Genomic DNA, 26142 nt, shown 5'->3' on the forward strand with positions numbered 1-26142 from the left:
TCAACAAAGCAAAGTCAGATTTGGGGATCACCACTTTAAATTTTCAGCATTTTAATTTTCCAATCAATTTCCTTTTATGTACCGTACAGTGTTTAGAGATTCCTAATCTCAGACGCTAAAAAATCAAATTTAAGGTGTTACGTACAAAAATAATAAATAATAATAAAAATAATGGTAGCAGGGTCTTGAACGAAGGTAGGACCCGAAGTCGGGCAGAAAAGTAGAAAAATTTGCGCTCAGGTCGGTTGGTCAGGTCGGGAAGTCCTCAGGTCGGGAGTCCCTCAAGACGGAAAGTGGTCAGGTCGGGAGGAACTCAAGACGGAAAGTGGTCAGGTCGGGAAGTCCTCAGGTCGGGAGGTCGTCAAGACGAAAAGTGGTCAGGTCGGGAAGTCCTTAGGTCGGAAAGTCTGCAGGTCTGATGGTCAGCAGGTCGGACAGACGGATGGTCAGCAGGTCGGACAGACAGGTCCGATGGTCAGCAGGTCGGATAAAGTAGGTCGGCTGGTCTAGCAATTGGTCTCTGGAATGGTCGGTCGGACAAGTTGAGTTTGGGAACTGGTGGAAGCGTTTGGCGAGACGGTGCAAGGCACGTGTCAATAAAGGAGGAATTAGAGATTCCTAATCTCAGGCGCTAATTAATCAAATTTAAGGATATTTTCCATATCTTTGAATTTTACTTTTTGTCTGTTGAAAAAATACATCAACACTTTATTTTCATATTTTACTTTTTATTGTTGAAAAATTGCATCAACAACAATAAAAAATAAAATATAGGAGAATGTAGATGAAATGTTTGAGATAAGAAGGGTGACCCTGCATCTCTTTATGAGTTTTGAAATGTCAAAAATAGCAAGGATATTTCAACTTTGATAATTGTTACGCACAAAAAATAATAATAAGGATAGCAGGATCTTAAAGGAAGATAGACACGAAGTCGGGTGGAAAAGGAAAAAAAAATTGCGCTCAGGTCGGTTGAACAGGTCGGTTGGTCCTCGGTCGGATGGTCAGGTGCGTTGGTTAGCAGTCAGATAGGCAGGTCGGAAGATCCTCGGTCGGTTGGTCTGGTCGGTTGGTCCTCGGTCGGATGATCAGGTCGGTTGGTTAGCGATCGGATTGGCAGGTCGGAAGGTCCTCGGTCGGTTGGTATGGTCGGTTGGTCCTCGGTCGGATAGGTAGCGGTCGGACAGACAGGTCTGATGGTTAGCAGGTCGGACAGACAGGTCTGATGGTCTGCGGTCGGATAAAGTAGGTCGGTTGGTCTGCGGTCGGATAGGCAAGTCAGCTGGTCCGCAGGCGGATAGACAGGTCGCTTGGTTGGTGCGGCCAAGAAGTCTTTTGGTGTAGCGATTGGTCTCTGGATTGGTCGGTTGGGCTATTTGAGTTGTGGAACTGGTGGAGGCATTTGGCGAGGCGGTTGATGTAACCGACCAGATGATGTTTCAAAACGTTTCGTCTTGGGCGGTTGACGGTGGTTGCTGGCGACGGTTCCAAAACGTCTTTTCAAGCCAGTACAAAGGTAGATTAAGGGCTAAATTGTCATTTTCGAAATGAGGGGCTGGATAGACTTTTCAAGTGGCAGATCCGTACAATCTCGTCTTTTCAAGCCAGTACAAAGATAGGTTAAGGACTAAATTGTCATTTTCAAAATGAGGGGCAGGATAGACTTTTCAAGTGGCAGATACAAACTCGTGTTTATAAGATATAATATATATTTTCAATGTTCAATTTTTAATAAATTAAATACAGTCATTCAGTGACAGAACCAACCCTAAAATTTAGGAAAGCAATATGTCAATTCATTTTTTTATTTAATATTATTTTTTTATTTCTCTAAATGCAATCGGATAAACAAGAAAAAAAAAAGCTAAAAATTAATTTTTAGAGAAATATTTAAAAAAATTTAATAAAATTCAATAATCTCTACTAAAAATATTAAAATCTAAAAGTATAAATCAACAAAAATACAAAAAATTTATTATTTTTTACACTATAACATAAAAAAAAATTGAAAAATAAGGGAAGCAAAATAATAAAAAATACATAATTTTATTATTTTTTACACTCTAAAAATCTTATATTTTAGGAATTGGAAGGTCAACTGCCCCTAGCTCCTATGCAGTTATGTCTATGATAAAGTTACTGTAACAATTTATATTATAAACCTAAAAATTAAATCATTTTATTTATACTTGTTCCCTCTTCAAATTCATATCTATACATACATAAATCTTAAATTAATTTGTTTTAATAAGGGTGTGTTTGTTTGGAAAATTGGATTTTAAATCCATTATTCATTTCATTTTTTTTCTTTAAAAAACATCAAATCAAACACCTATTTTTTATTTTTTATATTATACCAAAAATCAATTTTATATTCAAAATATCACATAAACACCTATTTATATTACATCATACAATTATTCAAATTCAAAATTTTTACTATTTCAACCCCCCCCCCCCCCACAAAAACACACCCACCCAGTCTAATTGAATGTTCATTTCAAGATAATGGGTATGTGTCTTTTTGTATGTGTAATTTAATTTTTTTTTGTTGCTTTTTAGTTAAAATAGTAGCTAGTTTAATTAAGGGCTTGTTTCTTTAGCTTAGGTTTAGACATTTTTACTGTGTAAACGGTATTTTACTGTATGACAAAGCCTAGCTTTGTCCCTTTTTTTTTTCTAATAAAATAATAAAATTTTTAAAATTATAATTATAAAAAAATTATAATAATTAAAATTGAAAAAAATTTATACAATATATATGTCATTTTGTAGAGAATAATTTTTTTTATAATACAAATAAATAAAAATTTAAATATATATATTGGGTATAATATATATTCATAATCAAATCATACAATATAAATTTTATCAATTAAATTTAATACACATTTATATTATTTTTTCATTATCCATCAAATCAATACACATCAAAACTCCCAAAACCCCAACCAAATCCAAATACAAAAAAACAATAAAATTCAAACCCATCATAAAATTCAAATAAAAACCAAACTCAAACCCAATTTATCCGAACCCCCCTAAAGATATTGTGAACTATAAAACTGCATAGTAATATAATATATAAAGCCCATATAATAGGGCTATGTTTTGTTTCTTATATCATTTTTTATATTATTTTATTTTTTTATAAAAATATACTAAAATAAATAAATTACACTCCAAAATAATATTATATTATTTCAAGGTAATTTAATTAAGTTTGTTAGTTCTAATTGCATTTCTCAAATTGTTCGATTCAATTCTCAAGATAGCTTAATTTTCTCATGGGGTGATGCAATTAATTTTATAATACAAGATTATTAACATATTTATTTTTTCATACAAAATATTATATCTAATAATTATTTATCAAAACTCAATAATAATATATATATATAAGTACTACATAACAATGGATGTTTTATAAAATTATTTTTAAAATTTGAATAATATTACAATACTGAATTTAAACCTTAAAATTTAAAATTTATTATTATAATTTTTTATATATATAATATGGTTTGAACTCATAATTTCACTGTCACGAGTCTATTTTCATACCATTTTTTTATTGAATTTATTATTGTAATCTTTAATTTATTATAAGTGGTACATGCATTTAATTATGTGTTTAAACAAATGATAAAATAAAAATAAAATAAAAATAAATAATAATAATAATAAAAGGTACACTTTGTTTGTTTGTGTTTTTCCACTTTACTTTAACTATGCCTTTATGTGCATAACAAATAACAAAAAAGTTTCGTCTCTTGTCTGGTTGTGTTTCCTACTTTATTTTTATCAATTTTTTATTTTTAAAAACATCATATATTACAATAATATTTTTCATATAATACATTATTTATAAAATTTATAATATTTTTATAAGTATATCACTTGAATATTTATTTATTTTATATAATTATTTAAAAATTAAAATCTTTATACTTATCAAGTGACGAATAAATTATGTTTTTAATTTAATTTTTACTTTGAATAAAATTTTGGATGAAGTTTTAGGAAAGAAAATAAATATATTTATGAGAAATAGCAAAAAAAATAAAAAAATATATACTAAACTTAAAAAATGCACATTTTTACACACATTCACCGTTACCACGTGCAACATGGAACAAAGCAATTTTCATAAATATTATAATATATACATATATATATATATTTTTTTCAATTCCAAAACAATCATAATACAAGCTCAAATTACACACAAAAAAATTTAAAAATAAATCAATATATATTATATATACATCAATCTCTATATACACACAAGAATACATACATATATTAACTATGCAAGTAGCTTATGCATGAAACTCACTATTATTTTGTTCGCCGGAAATATTTTCCGGCAACCCAAAAAAATTCGCCGTTGCCGCGCCGAATGCACGCATCATCGCCGCCGTCATCATTCCAGGCCGATCGCCAAATTCGCGGCCAGAATTCGACGAAAGATCGGAATTCGAAAAATCAGATAATTGCTTAGGGACACAAAACTCACCATTGTTCATCGTCATTACCTGTGATGGCTGACAAACAAGAACCTGACAATGCGACATAAATCCCGACGACGGCGGCAACGGAAAAAGACCCAGATCGCATCGAACGTCCTGATCGGGGACTCCAGGGCTCCCGGGTCCCAAATTGGACGTATCGAATCTCAGGATCGAATTGTACAGGCCTGGAACCTGGAAACAGGAGCTTTGGTCCCTGGATTGCCCTGGAATTGGGAAACAGGCCCTTTCGAGTTGATCCAACGGCCTGGATTCGTCGGATCCGGCGATTAGTTTGTCGGAATTGGGACTAGGGCTCCAGGGGAAGTCCCGGCCGATTTTAGGGTTTTGTTTCTGATGTAAAGTGTGAGAATTGATCATTTGGGCGAAGCATCCGTCCGGGACCTCGAGGGGCGGGAGCTCGTCGATGCCGTGCTTGGCGGCGTCGAGGAGCCAGTCGACGACTTTGCTGGGCTGGCTGAGGCCGAGCCGGTCCTGGAGCTCGTAGAGCTGAATGGCGGTCGGGACCGAGAGGCGGACGCGGCGGTCCCGGATTCCGCGGACGGTGCAGACCTTGCTGTGCCGGTCCTTGCCGCCGAAGGCACGTGACATGCACACGATCCGGGGGTCCTTGAGCCGGGACCACGTCGGCGGCGGAGCCGTGCCACGTGCCTTGCTGCCATTGGTGGCTGTTTCCTTCTTTGTGGCGCCCAAATTTGGAACCATCTTAATTAAATTAAATTAAATTATTTATATATAATATAATTAATGCATGTGATTTAGGGTTGGAGGAAAAGAATGTACCAGAAGTGATGAAGACTGTAATTAGGCAGTGGTCTATAGATATATATATATATATTTAGAGAGAGAGAGGAGAGAGAGAGAGAGAGAGAGGAGGGAATAATGACTGTTTAGGTTAATGATAAAAAGGGTTTTACTTTTTTTTTATTATTATATTATTAATCTGACCAATAAAAAATAAAAGGATGTTTTGTGTGTTAATATTTTATATATATATATATATATATAGGTAATATAAAGGTGGGGTTTATTTTTGATGCAAAATTTGAAAAAATGTCTAATTTGAAGACTTTATTGAAAACTACAAAAGGAATGGATGAATAAATTAAAAAGGCAATTCCTATCTTTGTGCACAATGAAGTTACATTAGAAGGCTTTTCTTTGGCACGCCCCCACCCCCAACTTTTAGTTCGTGTTGATTGAGATTTTTTTATTTTTTATTTTTTATTTTATTTTTTGAAAATAATGAAATATTTTCTCATTATTTGAGAAAACAAATTGGCTCCGTTAATAAAATACTACATCCGTCCCGCAAACAGAGTAATATTTATTTTTTACACGTAGATTTTTTAATACTAGTATTATATTTGTTTATAGTGAAAAAAAAAATTGCACCTATTAGATTGTGTGATAAAAAAAAATAATGACATTTGTGTAATATATTGGAAGTTGTAAGAGTATTAATTATGTTAGGTATGTAGTACAATTACTAAATTAGAAAATGATATTCTTTTATTGAGATGGACAAAAATGGAAAATTGTATTCTTGTTGTAGGACGGAGGGAGTATATTATTTTAAATTGAATATTTAACTTTTTATAACAAATATTTTGATTTTTTTAATTAGTATTTTAATTTTTTGACGTTTTATAATGAGTATTTTGATTTTTTTACTTTTGTATAAAATATTGTATTTTATATTATTACTTCTTAATAATCGCAATTGAAAAATTATGCCGGGCTATATTTTTGGTATTATATATTTATTTTTTTCTTTTAAAACTTTAACTGCATTTAAATTTCATATTTTATATATTTTTTTAAATTTTAATTAAATTAATTAGTTATTTAAATTTTAATTTTACTAATATATTTTTAAATTATTTACTAATTATACATTTTTCTAAATTATCTCGTACTTCAATGAAACTTGATTTGTTTTGCTTACTTGATGATTTTTAATTTTATTTTACTTTAATTAAATAGTGGGGTGAATGTGATATTCTATATATACATAAAATCAATGAAGTAAAAAGGGTGTGTTTGTTTTGGAGTTTGAATTTTGATTTGAATAGTAAATTTTTTAATTTAAATAGTTGTTTAATGTGATAATTTAAATGTAAAATTAATACTTAGTGTAATATAAAAAATATGTATTTGATTTAATATTTTTGTGAAAAAAATGTTAATAGCATAAATTAAATAATTAAAATCACTTACACGAAAAATATAGTAGTTGTTATTCTCATAAAATTTGATTTTGCATTCAAAATATTATTTCAATACGCATTTATATCATATCAAATTACTATCTCAATTCAAAATTTGATTTTGCATTCAAAATATTATTTCAATACGCATTTATATTTCAATACATGTGTTTGATTTTGTTTTGAAATTAGTTTTTTTTTTATTTAAATTATAATTTAAATAATATTTTAATATAATATTTATAAGAGAAAACTTATATATATATTTATTTTTAAATTAATATTTATAGTAAATTTTATATTTATTGATATATTAATTTTTTATAAATATTTGTTAGTAATTAGTTGTATATTGTTATTGTGAAATTGATATAAATTTATTTTAATTTTTTTTATGCTGTTTATATATTTAAAAAGTTATATAAAATACAATTAATATATATATATATAATATTATTTGACCCTACAAAAATTCAAAATATTATATAAATGACTTTAGACTCTAAACAATATTATATTAAATTATAGTTTCTAAGAAGTATTATGAATATTAGAAATGAGTTGGGACCTGGGCACCCGGGACCTGCTGTATGCTCTCTTATTTTACAACGGGCAGATGAAATTGAGCTTTCAAAGTTGTCTATATCCGAACGAGGAGCCGCGCCAATAGCCTAAGTAATTTCTGATTTTTTTTTCCATAAATCCCAAACAGGACTTTAGCAGGACCACTGCAGTCTCTGTATTCTGACAGGTGAATATGAACTACTGTCCATTGAAGTTAGTTGTGGTTGAGCATCCCTACTAAGGCCGTGTTTGGATGTTTCTTTGGAACGAAAAGGAAATTCAAAAGTTTGTTTATAAAAGAGGAAAAAAAAAAAGAGGCAAACGTAACAGATAAAGTTGTCTGTCATTTAAAAAATTATTATCATTTATTTTTTTTTGGTAAAATTATACTCCATCCGTCTCATTTCTATCTATCTATTTGTTTTTTTCACGAAATTTTAGAAATATTAGTATTATATTAGAATGCGGTAGAAATAAAGGTAAAAAAACTAAACTGCCCTTATTACTATTGTTATAAATGTTTGACATTTGTGTAATATATTATAAATTAAAAGAATATTTATAATGTTAAATAAATAGTATAGTTACTTAAAAAAAAGAAAATAAATACTTTGCTATGGAACAAACAGATAGATTGTTAAAGGACGGATGTTGTACAATTTTAAATTTTCTTACTATAAAAAAAAGTAAATTTTAGTAAAAAATGCATATTCATATTAAAATTCGTGTCAAAAAATTTAAACATTTTTTTAATGCAAAGGGATAATAATAATATAATTAAAATTATTATATGTCTATATATATATATATATTTTTTTTTTATATGGCAGCTGCCAAAATTGACAGTGCATGCATGCTGCATGGATCGTATATTGCAATCCGTTCTTGCCCGGCAACTTTTGGCATGTTTTGGTATTTTTGAAATAGGTAAAAGAAAATTATTAATTAAAATAATTATTTAATTTATATAAATAACTATTTAATATTCCTTTCGTGCCATAACAAACTACCAAGCTATTGTAAGACATGTGTAATATTTTTGTTTTTAATCATATATTTGTCTTTATATTATATATTTGTTAATATTGTGCTGAATTTTGTGTTCGGATGTAAATAAATATTAATGTGATATTCTACATATAAAGTTAATTAATTTTTAGTATAACATAAAAATAAAACAAGTATTGTATTTAACTACTCTCTCCGTCCCAATTAAAATTATTATTTTTACCATTTGCATTCGTCTCACTAAATAATGCTACTCTTTTCTATTATAATAAAAGTAATCACACACTAATACCAAAATATTATTTAACTTTATATAAATTACAAACATATCATTACATATACAATTAACTTATACTCCCTCTGTTCCAATACAATAGTCTTGTTTATCATTTTTGTTCGTCCCAAAACAATAGTCTTATTTCCATAAATAACCATATCACCATAAAACTACATTTATTTTTTCATTTTTATTACATAATTGCCACTACTTTTTACACTATTACACTCACAAGGGCAAAAAAATCTTTTATCCGTACTTTTTACCAACTACCAATATAATATCAATATTCCTTAAATCTTGTACTCAGCCCAATTAAGACTATATTTACGGGACGGATGGAGTATATTAAATACAAATAACAAAATATCTAAATCATCAAGTTTTCACTAATCAATAAATTATTATTTTTAAATATATTATAAAATATCAAAATATTTATTTAAATTGAAACATAAGGAATATATACTTTTAGAAAATACATCATCCGTCCCATAACAAAGTATCCATTTTTTTATTTTAGTCCGTCCCATAATAAAGTATCAATTTCCTTTTTTAGTAACTGTACTATCTACCTAACATTACAAATACCCTTACAACTTACAATATATTACACAAATGCTATTACCTTTATATCACACATACTAATAAGGTTATTTTAGTCATTTCTACTTTATTCCTACTATATCCCAATATAATACTAATATTTCTAAAATTACATACAAAAAGCAAATAAATATTTAGTTTCGGGACGAATGAAGTATATATATATATACATACGAATAATAAAAATTGGATTCAAGAAATACTTATCTTTATTTTCAATAAAAATAGATGGGAGTTATTTAAATATTAACATTCATTCAACTTTAATGATAATATATCAATCCAACTTTAATAAAAATAATGTTAAGTTAACATCTTCTACACACCTTTTTTTCTTTTTTAAGTAACAATCATTTACGTAGGTACCAACCCTATTTTAAAAAAATATATAAATAAAAATAAAAATAAAAATAAAAAATTGAAGGAGCTAGTGCATATAAACACATGTATAATACATATACTTTTTTCCCATTAGTTGTGGAGAAGGTAATCATTTGCTTTCTATACATAATTAAAAAAAATTAAAATGTTTCTATGTGTAAAAATATTAATATTGTTGGATAAAAAAGATAAAATATACTTATCTTTTATACTTTCTTTTTCTTTAAAAAAATACTATTTTCGTCTCACATAAAGTGTCAACTGTTTTAATTTCGTTCGCTCAGTATACTTTGATTTTTTTTAAAAAAATATATATAATTATATACTTTAATCACATTTTAATTTAAATTATTTAATTATTTTATTATATAATAATTATTTTTACAAATATATTTTTAATTACCTATTAATTATACTTTACCTAAATTTTTGTATCTAAACATAAAGAGAGAGAGAGAGAATGTTATATGCACAAATTTTTTTACATCAATTTTAATGTGAATATATACTTCTTCTTTTTTTTTAAAAAATTTTCTTTAATAATAGTAAAAAAAATGTAATAAAATATTATTATGTAAGTTACGTAGTACAATATTAAATTAAAATACGGTACTCTTAATTTAGGACGGACAAAAATAAAAAATAATATCGTTCTTATGAGACGAGAATATTTTTTTACTAAAAAGAAATTAAAAGATTTTAAGTAATAGAAACAAAATGAATAAAAATTTAGATAATAATTAACAATATATATTTATAAAAATATATACTACCTTTGTCTCGAAAGAAAAGTAACATTTACTTTTTGCACGTAAATTTTAGAATATTAGTATTGTATTAATTTATAGTAAAAAAAATAAAAATGGCCCTACTAAATTGTGTAATATAAAAATAATGGTATTGTAAAAGTATTAATTATGTTAAGTACGTAGTACAATTACTAAATAAAGAAATAATATCCTTATTTTAAAACAGACGAAAATAAAAAATAATATTCTATTTATAATACGGATAGAGCATATCATATTGTTTTTTTTTTAATAATAGACAAAAAAAAAAAAAACGGTTGGAGTATATTTATTTTTTTAAAATAAAATAACGCACTGTGCTGTTCAAAGCAGAAATTAAAAAAGGCATTATGGGATGATGATTACTCTGACCAAAAGGAATATGTCTGCCTGTCTCAAACCTAAGGACCATTTATTAATTACTCTATTTATTTGTTTTTTTAACGTAAATTTTACGGACAATTGGGCAAAAATCCCTCTGTCCATTTATCATTTGGGATTCAGTCCCTAATGATAAAAACTTGCTCTGCACTCCCCCCTTTTTCCTTCTTCCTTCTTCTTCCTCCCTAATCGTATTTCTCTTCATTCTGTTTCTCTTCGCGCAAAAAATTCTTGTGAAGCCGTTGTCCTCTTCCGTGAGCTCGAAAGCCACATCCCGCACAGGTAAGCTTCTTGTCTGGTTCGATTGAAAAATTTCCTAGGGCACTCTCCGAATCCTGTTCCGGTTCCCTGTCGTCGGCGGTCGGTTGATTCGGTCGAAGAACTACCGAAGGCTGTCACCGGTTCCGTGGCCCGTATTTCTTGGTCTCCGGTGAAATTAGATGTACCAAGTGTGTTTTTGTGTCGATTGATTCGGTCGAAGAACTACCGAAGGCTGTCACCGGTTCCCTGGCCCGTCTTTCTTGTTCTCCGGCGAAATTAGATGTACCAGGTGTGTTTTTGTATCGATATCTTAGTTGGAAAATTATTATCTGGAAGAAAATGTTTGGGTATTATTTTGGGTGATTTTGATAATATATTTTGTTGCTATTTAGGGTTTAAGGGTAATATTTATTTTGTGAAATGAGTAATTTGTTGCTATTGAGGATCAAGACATTACTAGAATTCCGTAAGAACATATGATTTTAGTGTATTTTGTGTAAGATTATCTAATCGCCCATACGACCTAATATAGTTCATACGTTCATCGGTTGGATCGCTAGGTTCCGATGGACATGGAGCAAAGTAGTCTGAAATTATTAATTATATGTTCCTACGAAGGTGAGCATCATGTAATTCGTTTAGAAGAGGGCACCACGCTGGAGGATCTTTACCGGAATATATCGAAAAGATGGAATAAAGTGAGTATTGAGGCGGTAAAACTCCAATATATTGCACCTATTCAGAAAAGCTACGTGACGTTATTGTGTGACGATGATGTCGCAAATATGTGGAGAATGCATATCTTGTTAAAGGTAATGTTTGTGGATATGATTGCACGGTGCAGAAGCGAGCACCAGAGCGTGCCTCTCAGAAGCACGGTTGGACGCAGGTACGTTACTCATCATTTGTAATTAAGTAGTCTTTATTAAACTTTGTTATAGAATGCAGTCACAATTGTTCCTTATGAAAGAATGCAGTCTGTAAGCACTTATAATGCAGTATGTAAGAATGCAGTCTGTAAGCGCTTATAATGTCATGTTCAACACATCTAAAAACATATTGTTTATAGGTTACGTTAGTAATAATTCTTTCATGATATTGGCATACAACAATACCGTGGTATATTGTTGCGATGTTGTTTGTAGGTAGTAAGTATCCACCTCCGCGATTTTGTAGTAGCGCGGTGCAGAACGAACCACTGAAGAGATTGTAAAGATATGTAGTGGGGATATAACGTCTTGAAGGTATTTAACGATTTTCACTCCTTCTTCACACGCCACTGTCAATATCCTCTAGCAATCCGGTTTAGGTAGGTGTACCATGATCGATGCGTTGAAATTTCTGTAGCCCATGGCATTTACTGCATCACGTAGCCTGCTGCGGTGAATAGATGCAGTTGTTCTTTTAAATACCCTGGATGACACGGTAGGTAACCATAGACACCGTGGACATACTCGGTTGAGTAAGATGGGTACCCATGTTTTTCCATTTACTCTGAAAATATCTATTACCATATAAAATTAGAACTACTTACATCTGATATAATTTTCATTCTTATTATTGTATTTGTAATGTAGGGGTGAGGCCGAATGTTCTGGATTGAACGAAGATTGCGCCGATGGTATCTTTATTCCCGACGAAAGTACTAGTCTAATTGCAATGCAGAGATGCATTGTCGGGGAAGGGCAGACATTCAAGGGACCGCAGGAGTTTAGAAAGTTACTGAAGAATTATTCTATTGCCACTCAGAAACACTTCAGGTACCAAAAGAATGATTCGAGCAAAATTATTGCGGTGTGCATCGACAAAGGCTGTGGTTGGCGTATTTATGCATCCTTCCATGCTCGTGATGCATCATTCAGCATTCGTAAGTGCAATTTACATCACACATGTACTATGAGTCTATTGCAATCAAGAGATCATCCAGCAGCCGATGCGAACTGGATTTCTGAGGTCTACAAAGATAAGATACGTTCTATGCCAGCGTATAAGGCATCCGACATCCGGGAGCATATCCAAACAGATTATGGGATTGACGTGAAATATCATAAAGCATGGCGTGGCAAAGAGAATGCGATAAGGGCAATTAATGGTGGAGGTAGAGACAGTTTCTCACAACTTCCGTGGTACTGTCATGCACTTCGGGAGTCAAATCCGGGAAGTATTATAGACTGCGAAGTTGAGCAGGCAACCAAACGTTTCCAACGCCTTTTTGTTTGTTTAGGTGCATGCCGGCTGGGTTTTTTGAGGGGTTGCAGGCCCCTACTCTTTCTTGATGGGACACATATAAAAAACAAACACAAAGGGTGTCTGCTAAGTGCAATTGCAGTGGATGGGGATGATGGGATGTTTACTTTAGCATTTTCTGGTACGTAATTTGATATTAGCTACAGTTGTCATTTTGTTAGAATGCTGGGTATAGCTGTTCGTGTATGCTGTTTTCCATGCTCTCTTTAGGCACGTATGTACCCTTAAATGTTGGAAACCTTTGTAGTTATTTGTGTTCTTATTTGTTGACTTGCAGCTGTGTCTACGGAAAATGATGAAAATTGGGAGTGGTTTTGCTGGAAGCTGCGATCTGTTTTAGAATGTGAGGGACGCACGGATTGGAAACAGTACACATTCTTCTCGGATCGGCACTCGGGTTTACTAAAGTCAATCTCGTGCGTCTTTCCCGGAGCACATCATGCGTACTGTCTCCGACACTTAGTGGACAACTTCCGTACCCAGGTATATGTACGTCAATAGTAATTTGTAATGAACATCACTGGTTATGATCAGCCATAAAATGTCTTTTTTTTAGGTTATGCGGAGATACCCAATGCATAATAAGAAGCGATGGACCGCTGTCTTCAATAAGGCCGCCTATGCTCCGTTGAGGAGAGATTTCGAAAACCACATTAGTTCTGTGGTCGAATCAATGCCATTGGCCAGGGACTTCATTACCCAATCACACCCAGAATGTTGGGCAAATTCACTATTCAGAGGCACTCGTTGGGGAATAATAAATAATAACATTGCTGAGTCATGGAATAGTTGGGTGAGGTCCGCGAGGTCAATGCCATTCGTTGGGATGTTGGATACCATTAGAAGGCAAGTGATGGTAATGATGAATGAACGCCGCGAAAAGTCGGAGATAATGCACGGAAGGCTCTGTCCAAAACAGGAGAGCAAGTTGGCACTATCGTACATGGCGTCTCGACGGCTACAGTGCAGTTCATCCTCTAGAACTGTATTCGAGGTAACAGATTGTAATGAAAGATACGCAGTCGATTTGGAGGCGCGCAAATGCTCTTGTCGAGAATGGCAAATGTTCCGATTGCCCTGCAAGCATGCCTGCGCTTGCATTGAAAAATGCAGTATGTCAATTTATGATTTTTGCGATCTTTACTATAGCATTGAATGCTACAGAAAAACGTACCAGGAGCCAATAAATCCCGTACCGACACATGATATGGACGTGATTGTTGAAATTGAGGCGGACCAAATTCACCCTCCTCCGTCGTCTGTCCAACCAGGCCGGCCAAAGAAGCGAAGGTTCGAGTCCCAGCAGGTAAAGAATGCACGAAAATGTGGTCGTTGTGGGCGTCTTGGACATAATAGAAGAAGTTGCAAGCAACGAATAGATTAGCGAACCTTTTTTTCATTGTACATCTTTTTGGCTTCCAGGAGTATATATTAAGACAGTAGGTACATATTCAATAGCTATATTGTAATTGTTTTTTGTGTCTCTAGGATGTAACCGGTTGGATCCATCGACTTATTTGCAGTCGTAAGTGGTATGTAGCCCTCTCACGCAGGTATATGATGAAGTTGTGAAGGTTCATAGTTATATTCTGCAGGTATATTTTTCATGTACTGAGGCATTTGATTATGTAGCTCTGTAGGGACGGATGGTTAATGTAATATCTAATTGTTTTGAAAGTACATGCTATCCTATTTTTGGGTTATTACTAGGAGGTATAGTTGTTGTATTAAACTCGTCATACTAACCAACTGCATGTGTCATACAACTTAAGTATTTGTTGATGCCTTCTTTAACCATCAGCAGTAAATACATGCTACTTGAAGAAAAGAAAAAAAAAGACCGTTTCCCCAGCCACAGGTAACCGGGGCATACATAATTGCAACTGAAGTATAATGTCACGGTTGTTTTAAGTACGCAATAGCTTACAGAGGGTATATGAATAATGATTCCAACATATAGGGTTGCGGTCCGAGTAGTAACCATATTTTATTTTGTTTATACAGTATTCAAATTGTATTACCGTGTAATAACTTGGAGGCGTAGTATTGATTAAAATTCAGCACACAGCTACGTACCAGACTTCCATATGCCACACAACTATATTGTGGTTATATTATCGTGTCTATTCTATTGTGTTCTAATTCAATTAACGGGTAAGCGATGTAAGTATAATCTGTGGCCTAAAACACGTATGTCAAGATTATGGGGTTGACGAGAAACGCTACCATGGTTAAGCCAATACACTCTTACCATCAGTTCATGAATATTTTAAGAGAAAAGGCCGAGTCCCCACCCGCAGGGCACCAGAGCATTTGAAATGGTAACGGAAGTATAAAGGCTATTTCCGTAGGTACATAATAGATACTATAGGGTATTTTTAGTAATGACTCCGTTACTTATGCATCTGAGCTAAGTACCAGACTCGCTGAACGGGGTACACAGATTGCGTATGCGGGCATCTGTGTTGTAGTTGTAGGTATCGTAGTTGTAGGTATAGTAGCACTTATCTGTAACCACGTGTTGCTTAGCATTCCGCAGGAAATAGTTGATTGTAATCTAGACGTTGGCCCACACGCAATTACCAGACACCTATGTCCCGCACAAATATTTTGTTGTAATATTATCATGTTTTTTTAGTATTGTTTGTTTTAAATTAACGAGTAAGCCCTTGCAGTATCTCCGGTCGATTAAAACATGGCGTCCAGTAGGGTTTTATGAGAAACGCCGACACGGTTGAACTGATTCAAAGTGAACGCTATTTCAGTGATCAGTGCAAAAGAAATGACCAGTCCCACAAACGCAAATGACTGGAGCATGTAATATATAAATGGAAGTACATACTAGTTTTCCGTAGGCACATAAAAGCTATCAACGGGTATCACCACACAACGCAGGTATATAATGAAGATGACAAATCAATCCACATAAAAGACATTTACCAATTCCATCACCTCGATACACAATGCAATAACTTCCCAGATCAATCCAAATTGAAGACATTAAACAAATCCATCACCTCCACACAACACAATAACTTCCCAGATCAATCCAAACTGAAGACATTCAACAAATCCATCACCTCGCCACACAACGCAAAAACTTCCCAAATCAATCCAAATTCATTACATGTGTTAACCTGCCCTATTTTTCCATCGGGGTCTACGTTTCAGAAGGGGGGACCTTTCAATATCCTCGCCGCAATCGTGCCTCGGTAGCTCTTGACATCGCCGAAGTCCTCGCCGAGGACACCAACGACATTGACATCTGGACCTGCCCGCGCATAACACTCTGCGAACATGCAGACTAAAGGTCCACAGTCCAACGTTTCACCCTGGTGTCGGCATCTAATGTACTCGGGCATGTCGCTGACCATAGGCCATAGTCGTGACGCGTTCATATACAACGATAAAAATCGCGTCTGCACAAATAACGTTACTCTTTCGTTAAGGCATTCACCCTACCCATAGGCAATTAATTATGATCATTCGAAAGACGTACCAATTTCTTTGCATTCCCCTGCCCGAAGGGGTCGCGCATTGAGTTACACTCCAACACAACACGTTTGACGGTATCCAGTATGCAGAGATGCCAGTGGAACCGGGTGTGTACGGGTAGAAATATGTACCGGCACCCAGACCGGATTTTGTCCATGATTCCGGCAATCTCTTGGCCTACGGTCACTTGCAGCGAGTTGGCAAACGCGAGTACATTACCCTTATTGATGCTCGGCTTTTTCGCTCCCCTGCTTGGTCGTGATAGCGCGTCGTTCACGGCTTTCTGAAAATCGAACACAGCAATCAACGCAATAATAACAATGTGATTTGTAATACTAACCGTATAAATTCCAAACAGGATACTCACCGCTACGAACCATGGCACACAACCACACCGCACCTGCGGATTGTGTTGGAGCTGATATTCATTGCTGCATAGATGATATAGGTACGCGTCGATGACTTCGCCTTTCACAGCTTCGTCAAACAGTAGTTCTAAAACGGCATCGGCCGAGACAGACACGACGCCCTGCTGCCATACAGTGTCCCTACAACATGATAGTCGCAAACGGATAAATACATTGATTGAGAAAAATATATAAAACCGTAAGAGTGAATAGCAATACCGGACAGCGAATGACGCGAGAAAATGTTCAATGGTGTTCGTCTCATCCTCAGATAAGGAACCCTTTCCACAGTAGCTGTCGTTATTGCGATATCCCTCCCACTTTTGTGCTCCAGGGTCTGCTACAACCTTAGCATCCGAGTCCCCGTCGTCGCCGACGACAAATGGTTCCTGAACCAACAATTAAGATAATCATGTTTCCGTAGGTATCTGTATTTATTGTACAGGTATTGACGCAGAAACACTAGGTATTTATGAATCTATCTGAAGTATTTTGAGCCAGACGACTTATATTTGTATGGAACTACGTACCTGCTCATTATTGACGTCGACCGCTGACTTTCCTTTCGCCCTCCGTGTTCTTCTCGCTTTCTCAATTCGCGGTGTCGACACGGGTGTCACGAATTCAGGCTTCTTCTTTCTCTTCCGATCCTTACGTGCCATTACACCACGTACAATCGATGAATCTGCGGCCCTGCTACAAGTCTCACGGTCGGAGTCATCGCCCTGCTACAATTTCAACAAAGCAAATAATCATTCAACAGATAGACAACTACGACCGGACAAATTGTAATTACTATATTAATTAGCTTACCTTGACATCTATCGGTGCAACATAAGGAACAATGGCCATCAATTGGTTAAACTCTAGCAGGCTACCAACCCCTTCGTCATCTGACTCGTTTATCGGATCAACTTCGGCCAAAAGGATGTCCATTTTTTTTTTGCTTCGGCGCTCGGTATTCGCTTGCTCTTCCGCTGCCTCCTCGGGATCCTCCTCAGTCTGCCTCTCCTCCTCCCCAGTTTTTTCCTCCTTCTCCTCCTCCTCCTCCTCTTCACCCTGACTCTCCTCCTCCTGACCTTGCTTCTCCTCCATGTCGGCCTGCTTCTCTTTCCGCTCAGACTCCACAGCCATCCGGTCTGCTGTCTCTTCATCCCCATAGTTTGCATCACCCTCCTCGCCATCGCTCTCGTCCTCACCCTCACCTTCACTGTCGTCATCGACAACACCGGCTCTAGATCTTTGTAATTTATGAGCAAGTCTGGCAATTGCAGTGTCTTTCTTCCGCAGCTCCACCTTCAAAGCCGCAATTTCCTGCGCTGCTTCCTGCAACATATGTTAATAATGTCATATAAGAAATTATTTTATCCATTTACAACGGTAGCAACATTGAATAATGCATTTACCTCTGAAGCATGACAAATAGCACGAACGAACTTTTCTTCCGTGCCTATCCGATAGAATTCCTGAACATCGGACCACTTTATGGAAGTCAGTTCATCAACTGCATGAACCCTGGACATTGGACCGAGGCTATTCAGCCACCGAAAGAGACGCGGTACCTTCGGAAGGCACCGTGCCTTGTCCAGAGTTGGGACCCTCTCATTGAACCAGGCCTGCACATATTGTAATAGACATTACTGCCAACAATAATACATATTGTGCAATATACCAAAATAAGTAGAAAAAATTAACAAATCCGATATTACATTGCTTACCAACAAACCCGCGGTGCAGCCTGTCAAATATTTTTTCCCGGACTTGAAGTCGCTTATAGACTTCAACAGATAACGGTGACTCGCGGGTCCCCACGCGTAGTCACCAATCGCACTCAGGTCTTCCACATACGGTAACAAAAAAAGGGGTACAGAATAATTCGCAGAACAAAATAAAATATTTGCAAAAACAAACATAATAAAAAGACGAGCAACATCCGCAACAGAAAGAGGCTCCAGCCCCTGCAACAGAGCCTCACGCAGCTTCTGCAACACCTGCCCGCGGGTTACAGAACGTGGCTTGCTCCCAAAAATTCGAACAAACCATTCGCTTTCGACCGATGTATTTTCGGTCACGTAGACTCCTTTCGCGTGTAATCCTAAGACTACAGAATATTCTTCAACTTCAAACGGAAGCTCAATGTCACTTCCAATCTTGAAGGACATAGATTCCGAACTGAAGCTATTGACGAGGGCAACAAGTCGGTGCCATGGAAACTTCATTTTCGGGCAATCCAGAAAATGCCCGAATGGTGTCATGTTTATAGCTGCGATGTGTTGGTCTCTCATGTGTTGCTTCAGTTTGGCCAGCTCATTATGAAAAAAAGGTAATGCAAATCGGCTGATCACCGATTTGTGCTCCTTGCCTGGCCTGTAAGTAAAAACCATAAGTCCACGTTACCCAAATCTCTAATTTAGTTAAAAGTTTTTCACAATTTAGCAGGAGTAAAAAAGCATTCTGAGTATACAACAGTGCCGTTCAGGTATATTAATTGGCAAATTAGACCAAACAAATGAAACTCCTGGTGCCTAATATTACCGCATTTATCAACCCACAAATATGACTATTTACCGAACAATCCACCAAAAAACCTAAAATATGCAACTTCGAGTAACTAAACAAAATATACATCTCCAAAATTAACAAAATCAAAGATAAAAACAGATAAAATCACCCAAAATCGGCCGAACCGGGTTTCCTGGCCAAAAATTCGAACAATTTCAAACCACCCGTTGAACTAACACAACACCGAACACCCAGGGCTCCTCATCACTAAACCGAGGCATACAAACACGGGACCAAGGCTTCTACCCCAAACAATCGAGTAAACTACGATATAAAATTCGATTGTCAACAAAATCATAAAACGAAAAGGGTTTCGACCAGACACTTACTTTTTTGAACTCCTCGTGGGGGATCGCGGCGGATTCGCGGTTTTTCTCACCATTTCGCTGAACAAAATGTCTTACTGCTGATCGTCGAGTTCGCGAGGGACGATTTCCTTCTCGAAGAACTAGGGCTTGAACGGAGAGTGAGTGAGGGGAGTTAGGGAATGTTTCAGTTTTTATATCGTGCATATTTTCTGTGATTTTTTTTTAAAAAAAAATCACAAAATAAGGTACGCAGTATTTAAATGGAATTATCTAATCGTATACTGGGGGTAGAGCGGGAGGTAATGTAGGTATATATTATAAAATTGGGAGTATTTATTAATCAATCGTAAGTACATGTTGCATATACGATGGTGATTGAGTAGAAAATACAAGAAGGGAGTTATAACATATCTAATCAATAAAGTAGGGACTGCAGATCAATTAATTTACAATGGGGACTGAATTGCAAGCAAAATACACTGACAGGGATTTTAGTCCAAGTCTCCCTAAATTTTATTACCTCAATCCCAATTATTTTTTTTTTTAAGTTTCATTAATGTTCGTCTTAAATTTGTTATTTTTTTTAAAAAAATATATAAATATTTATTTTAATTATATTTTAAATTTTATAATTTTAATTATATTATTTAGGTATCTTAATTTTAATTTAAAATTATTTTTTTGTAATATACTTTTTAATTATATACTAATTATACTTTATGTAAATTCTCGTGTGTACAATAATATGAACAATTTAAGGGGACGGAGGAAATAGAATATTACTTTCTTCATCATGTAAAAATATATTTATTTGGTAATATTTTGGATTTGTTTTTCACAATTTTTCTAAAATATATTTTCTCTTAAAAAAAATAATATATTATATATACTTATTATTTTTATATTACTTATATAATTTTCTATACTTTATATTAAAAAAAATTAAAAAAAATAAAAAATTCAAACAATATTAGTAAACAAACGCACCCATTGCGTTTTTTGTCTTTTATGGTAAAAGAAAAAAATAGGAAAAAATTATTAAAATGAATAAAAAGGTGATATGATTTTTTATTTTTTTTTAAAAAAAAGTATCCATATTTTTTATAATAGATAAATAAAAAATAAATGAGCACAAATATAAGTATACAATTTGCTATTTTTTATTGTGCAAATATAAAATATCTATTTTTTTTTTAATTATGTATGACTCCACTATAAATTACAAATCTCATCATATTTATATCAATACTTTTATTTTGATTTTACAAAAAATATAAAATAGTTTTTACATATTAAAACTATCATCAACTATTATTAGAATATAATATTTATTATATTTAATTTAAAAATAAATATTTTCTTTTCAAATGGACGAATTAAATAAAAGAATAAATTAATTATAGACAGTTCAATTTGAATAAATTATTATTGATTGTCATTATTATTATTATTAAATAATAATTTTTTTTAGAAAAAAGAATTAAGTATCAAATTAAAAATGCATAAAATACAATTACATTTTATATATTGCATAAACTCCTTTTATTTGTTCTTTTATAAATTTAAATTAAAATAAATACTACTCACTAATACAATTTTTAATAAAAATATATTATTATTTTATTTTATAAAATATCGCATTAAAATACTATTTAAATAAAAACTTAAATTAACTTTTTATTTCAAATCAATTTTAAATTACAATCAAATAAACTCTTTAAATTAAAATAAAATATGTATAAATATCATTTTTGTTTTTTAAAATATTAAAAAATAAATTGTCAACATCATCTATCCATACAATACAAGTAATATATAGGATATGTTTCTTTAGTATTTTTGTCTTTAGATGTTTATGATGTTAGATAAAAGAAGCCGAAAGCGTATAAATAAATATAAAATAATATTTTATATTAAATTATTGATTTTTTTATATAAATAAAATAATATATATATATTGTATGAATAGAGGTATATATCTAATTTTGGTAATAATAATAAAAAATTATACTATCTCCCTCCACCATCAATCTATCTATTTATATTTGGCGTTATCGTTTTTTAACATTAAAAATATCCTTATATTTGTATAATTTTTTGTACAAATGTAGTTACATTAGTATTATAAGACACCAAAGAAAGTATTTTTTTTATTTTTCCTAAATTTATACTACATTTTAATATAATAATTAATATTCAAATATTAATATTAAATGGATAAATTAACAGTGGACGAAGATAATACTTTTTTATAAATTGGATGAACAAACTCAATATATCATCTATTTTATTTATTTTATTTTACTAATATAAGATAACATTAGAAATTTTACATAGATCATTTGTATAATTATACCCGTTGTCTTTATTTATCATAATTGTTCACCCAAATTACTTTTAGATGATAAGATTTTCTACAAATATTATAAAATAATATGATATGTATTACTATAATATATAATACTCCTCTCCGTCCCAAAATTATACTTTGTGTTGAGTTTAACACGAAATTAATGAATATTGATATTATATTAGTAGTGGGTATAAAATACAGGTAAAAGACTTTTTTAGCATTTGTGAGTGTATTAATGTAAAAAGTAACGACAATTGTATAATAATAATGAAAAGGTAAAGATAATTTTACAGTGATATAGTTATTTATGAAAATGAAACTATTATTTTAGGACGGACAAAAATGGTAAACAAGACTATTGTATTGGGACGGAGAGAGTATAAATATATATATATATTATTCATCCACAAAGGTCAATAATTCAAAATACTATTATTTTTTATATTATTGACACGATTCCCATATATAATACAAAGGGTGTGTTTGTTTGAGGGATTTCCCCAAAAATCCATTATTCATCAATTTTCTTTTTCAACAATATCAAATCAAAAATCTATTTTTTATTTTTTATATTATACTAAAAATCAATTTTGTATTCAAAACATCACATCTCCACTTATTTATACCACATTATACGACTATTCCAATTCAAAATTTTTATTATTCAAATTTCAATTTAAAATCTAAACCTCCAAACAAACACATCCAAAAAGTACATACATAAAAATAATACAAAATTAATACAATTATTTTTATGAAAAATGGTTTTTTGTTTGTTGTTGTAATTTGAAAATGCTTTGAAATAAATTGTTCTTATTTATATAATATTTTGCTATGATGTTTTGTGAAAATAAACAATAATTTTTTTATGAAAAATTGTAATTATTGAATAATGTTAATTTTAGTTTGAAATCACCGTAAATCATTATTTTAAATACATTATTCATCCAATTTTTTAAATGTGATGTTTAATACACTATTCATCCAATTGTTCAATGTGATATTTAATACACTATTAACATAAACATAATTTTAAATTCAACGATCTTAATAAATATAATTTTCATTTAAATTTATCTCAACAAAATAGCAAATTTTCATTTATAGTCTGTATAGTCTCAAATTAATTATTAATTTATATTATTTTTTACTATTAATTTTATATTTTTGTAGTTATTTAAGTGGGATCAATGGAGAGTATATTTAGTGAAATTAACTAATTAAGTTATGTTTATATAGATACTTATAATTTTTTTAACATTATTTATCGATAATAATTTTTTTTTATAATAATTTGCATTAAATAATTTTTTGTTTATATAGAATATTACATCAAATATTATTATTTTTTAAAATAACTTTAAAACTTATATCTAGTGGAACCTATCGGCGTATTTGTTTAACGTTTTAGTTTGATACGTCTATTTTATAGTCATCGTATTGATAATATAAAAAAATAATTTATATTAAATGTTTTATTTATTTTTTAAAAAATATATATTATATATGAATATATTATATTTTTTATAATATTAATTGAAAATTATGTAAAAACAAAATTATTTGTATAAATACACCCTATATTTTGTTTTCGTTTTTTTAGGGCAAATGAAGGTGGGCGTGTAATGATGATATATAAAAGCCAAGCAAAATGGCTTTTGGCACTGTCTCAACAAAACCTATACCTTTCTTTGACTGCCAAACCTTAGAGAGAGAGAGAGAGAGTATTTTCTTAAATTTTAACATATTATGTATCTCACAATTATTTTTTTTTATATGATTTTATATATATATTACTTTTTTTAGAAAAATTAATATTTAATATAAAATATTATTTTTATATTATCGATATAATTTTTTATATTTTTCATATTAAAAAAATTTAAATTAAAATACTAAACAAACAAATATTTTTCAATAAAAATTCCACTTGTATTTGAAAAGTAAAAGATTACACTTCTGGCATAAAAATATGTTAACATAAATTTAAATGTGAATGAGGAATATATATGTTGGATTTTTTTTAGTGTAATAAAAATACAAGAAAAAAGGTAAATTTGATTTGATATTATTTTTTTGACTTAAAAGTGTGTTTATATGGGATTTCACTTTTAGTTTTACTATTTTAATTTTTTTTTCAAAAATATTATATTAAATTAAATAATTATTTCAATTAAAAAATTTACTATTAAAACCAAAAGCAAACAAAAATCCATAAATAAACGCACACATTATAAAATTTATAATGGTAAAACAAATATATATATATATACATATACATATATTTGAATGACAGGGTTCAATAAAAATTACCTCACTCAAAATATCATAAAATTTTTATTATATTTTTTATAATTCCTAATAATTAACACAAATAGTTCACAAATTTTAAAAATTGACACAGAGTAATACATTCCCTCAATTCCATCTCAATTGACATATTTTTTATTTTTATTTTTCTATTTTATAACAATTAACATTTTAATAACATGATAAAATTTATTAAATTAAAATATATTTAATAAATATAAATTAATTTAAACTAACTGCATAACATATAATATCATATTTCACGACTCACTCAAAATCCCTTGATTTTTATCTCTTCTAAAAAAATAAATATTTTTATCTACATTTAAAACAATATTTTTATAAAATTAAGTTATACTATTAATTATAAATAAATGAATTTTTTTATTTCTCTTTTATTTATATCTTTTTTTAAAAAATAGATTTTTCTTTTTAATATATACTTAAAGCTTCGATCTCTTTTATAAAATTAATTTATACTAATTATAAATAAATAAATGTATTTTTCAATCTACTTGTATTTTTTAAAAAAAATTATTCATGATATTTATATTGCATATATTTTTTTTATTACCATATAAATTTTAAAATATTTAAATACATAATCTAATTTTGTAATTATATATATTAAATTTATTTTAAATTACAAATATTATTAATTACATTAAATATAATAAGATAATATTATAATTCACTATTATTAGCTAATTAAATATTATTATTTTAAATAACGTTTCACTGCTAAAAGAGTTTAATTCAGACTTATATTATACTAAAAATCAATTTCACATTCAAAACATTACATCAAACCCTATTTATATCACATCATACAACTATTCAAATTCAAAATTTTTACTATTCAAATCCCAACTCAAAATCCAAACCCCCAAACAAACACACCCTTAGATTCAAATCTGACAATTCAAACCCAAACATAAAATCAAAATCTCCAAACATATATTTTTAAAATTATTTTTAATTATTATGCAGTTTGATAATATAAAATATAGACAGACTATAGACTATATAAGAGAACGAAGTAATTTTTATCTTTTGTCTTTAATAGTAAAAATATACTCCCTTCGCCCCATAATAAAGTATTTATTTTTTTCATTTTAATCCGTCTCATAACAAAGTATCAATTTTCTTTTTTTTTTTTTTTATTAACGGTACTATCTACTAACCTTACAAATACCCTTACAATTTACAATATATTACACAAATGTCATTACCTTTATTTCAGTCATTTCAACTTTATTCCTGCTATATCCCAATATAATACTAATATACCTAAAACTACGCATAAAAATAAATTGGATACTTATTAATAGGACGGAGAAAGTATATACTTTTGATAATAATTTCTTTTTATGACAATTCAAAAGATAATAAACATTTTAATAATGGAGAAAGCATAGGTGTGTTTTCTTAATAATAAAGAAAATACATATT

At 31.0% G+C, this 26142-nt stretch overlaps 3 protein-coding genes across 3 annotated transcripts; 1 reads left to right on the top strand and 2 right to left on the bottom strand.

Annotated features, from left to right (window-relative positions):
* Positions 1-4220: 4220 nt before the first annotated feature.
* On the bottom strand, positions 4221-5301 carry LOC127242294 (transcription factor TCP4-like). Its single transcript, XM_051261778.1, has one exon. The coding sequence runs from the start codon at positions 5235-5237 to the stop codon at positions 4323-4325; it is 915 nt and encodes a 304-aa protein (XP_051117735.1). The 5' UTR covers positions 5238-5301; the 3' UTR covers positions 4221-4322.
* Positions 5302-12209: 6908 nt separating this feature from the next.
* Positions 12210-14895, top strand: LOC127242058 (uncharacterized). Its single transcript, XM_051261389.1, has 6 exons — positions 12210-12252; positions 12586-13376; positions 13533-13738; positions 13812-14561; positions 14744-14746; positions 14851-14895. Exons 2-6 carry the CDS (start codon positions 12668-12670, stop codon positions 14893-14895), a joined length of 1713 nt encoding a protein of 570 aa, XP_051117346.1. The 5' UTR covers positions 12210-12252; positions 12586-12667.
* A 1239-nt stretch (positions 14896-16134) lies between these two features.
* Positions 16135-20135, bottom strand: LOC127242059 (uncharacterized). Its single transcript, XM_051261390.1, has 9 exons — positions 20049-20135; positions 18876-19524; positions 18564-18773; positions 17971-18483; positions 17688-17885; positions 17377-17546; positions 17118-17298; positions 16755-17033; positions 16135-16674 (listed from the first exon to the last, which is right to left on the bottom strand). Exons 1-9 carry the CDS (start codon positions 20099-20101, stop codon positions 16423-16425), a joined length of 2505 nt encoding a protein of 834 aa, XP_051117347.1. The 5' UTR covers positions 20102-20135; the 3' UTR covers positions 16135-16422.
* Between the last annotated feature and the right edge of the window lie 6007 nt (positions 20136-26142).

This window comes from Andrographis paniculata, unplaced genomic scaffold, assembly GCF_009805555.1.
Source record: "Andrographis paniculata isolate CXL003 unplaced genomic scaffold, ASM980555v1 Contig86END, whole genome shotgun sequence".
Classification (NCBI taxonomy): Eukaryota; Viridiplantae; Streptophyta; class Magnoliopsida; order Lamiales; family Acanthaceae; genus Andrographis; species Andrographis paniculata.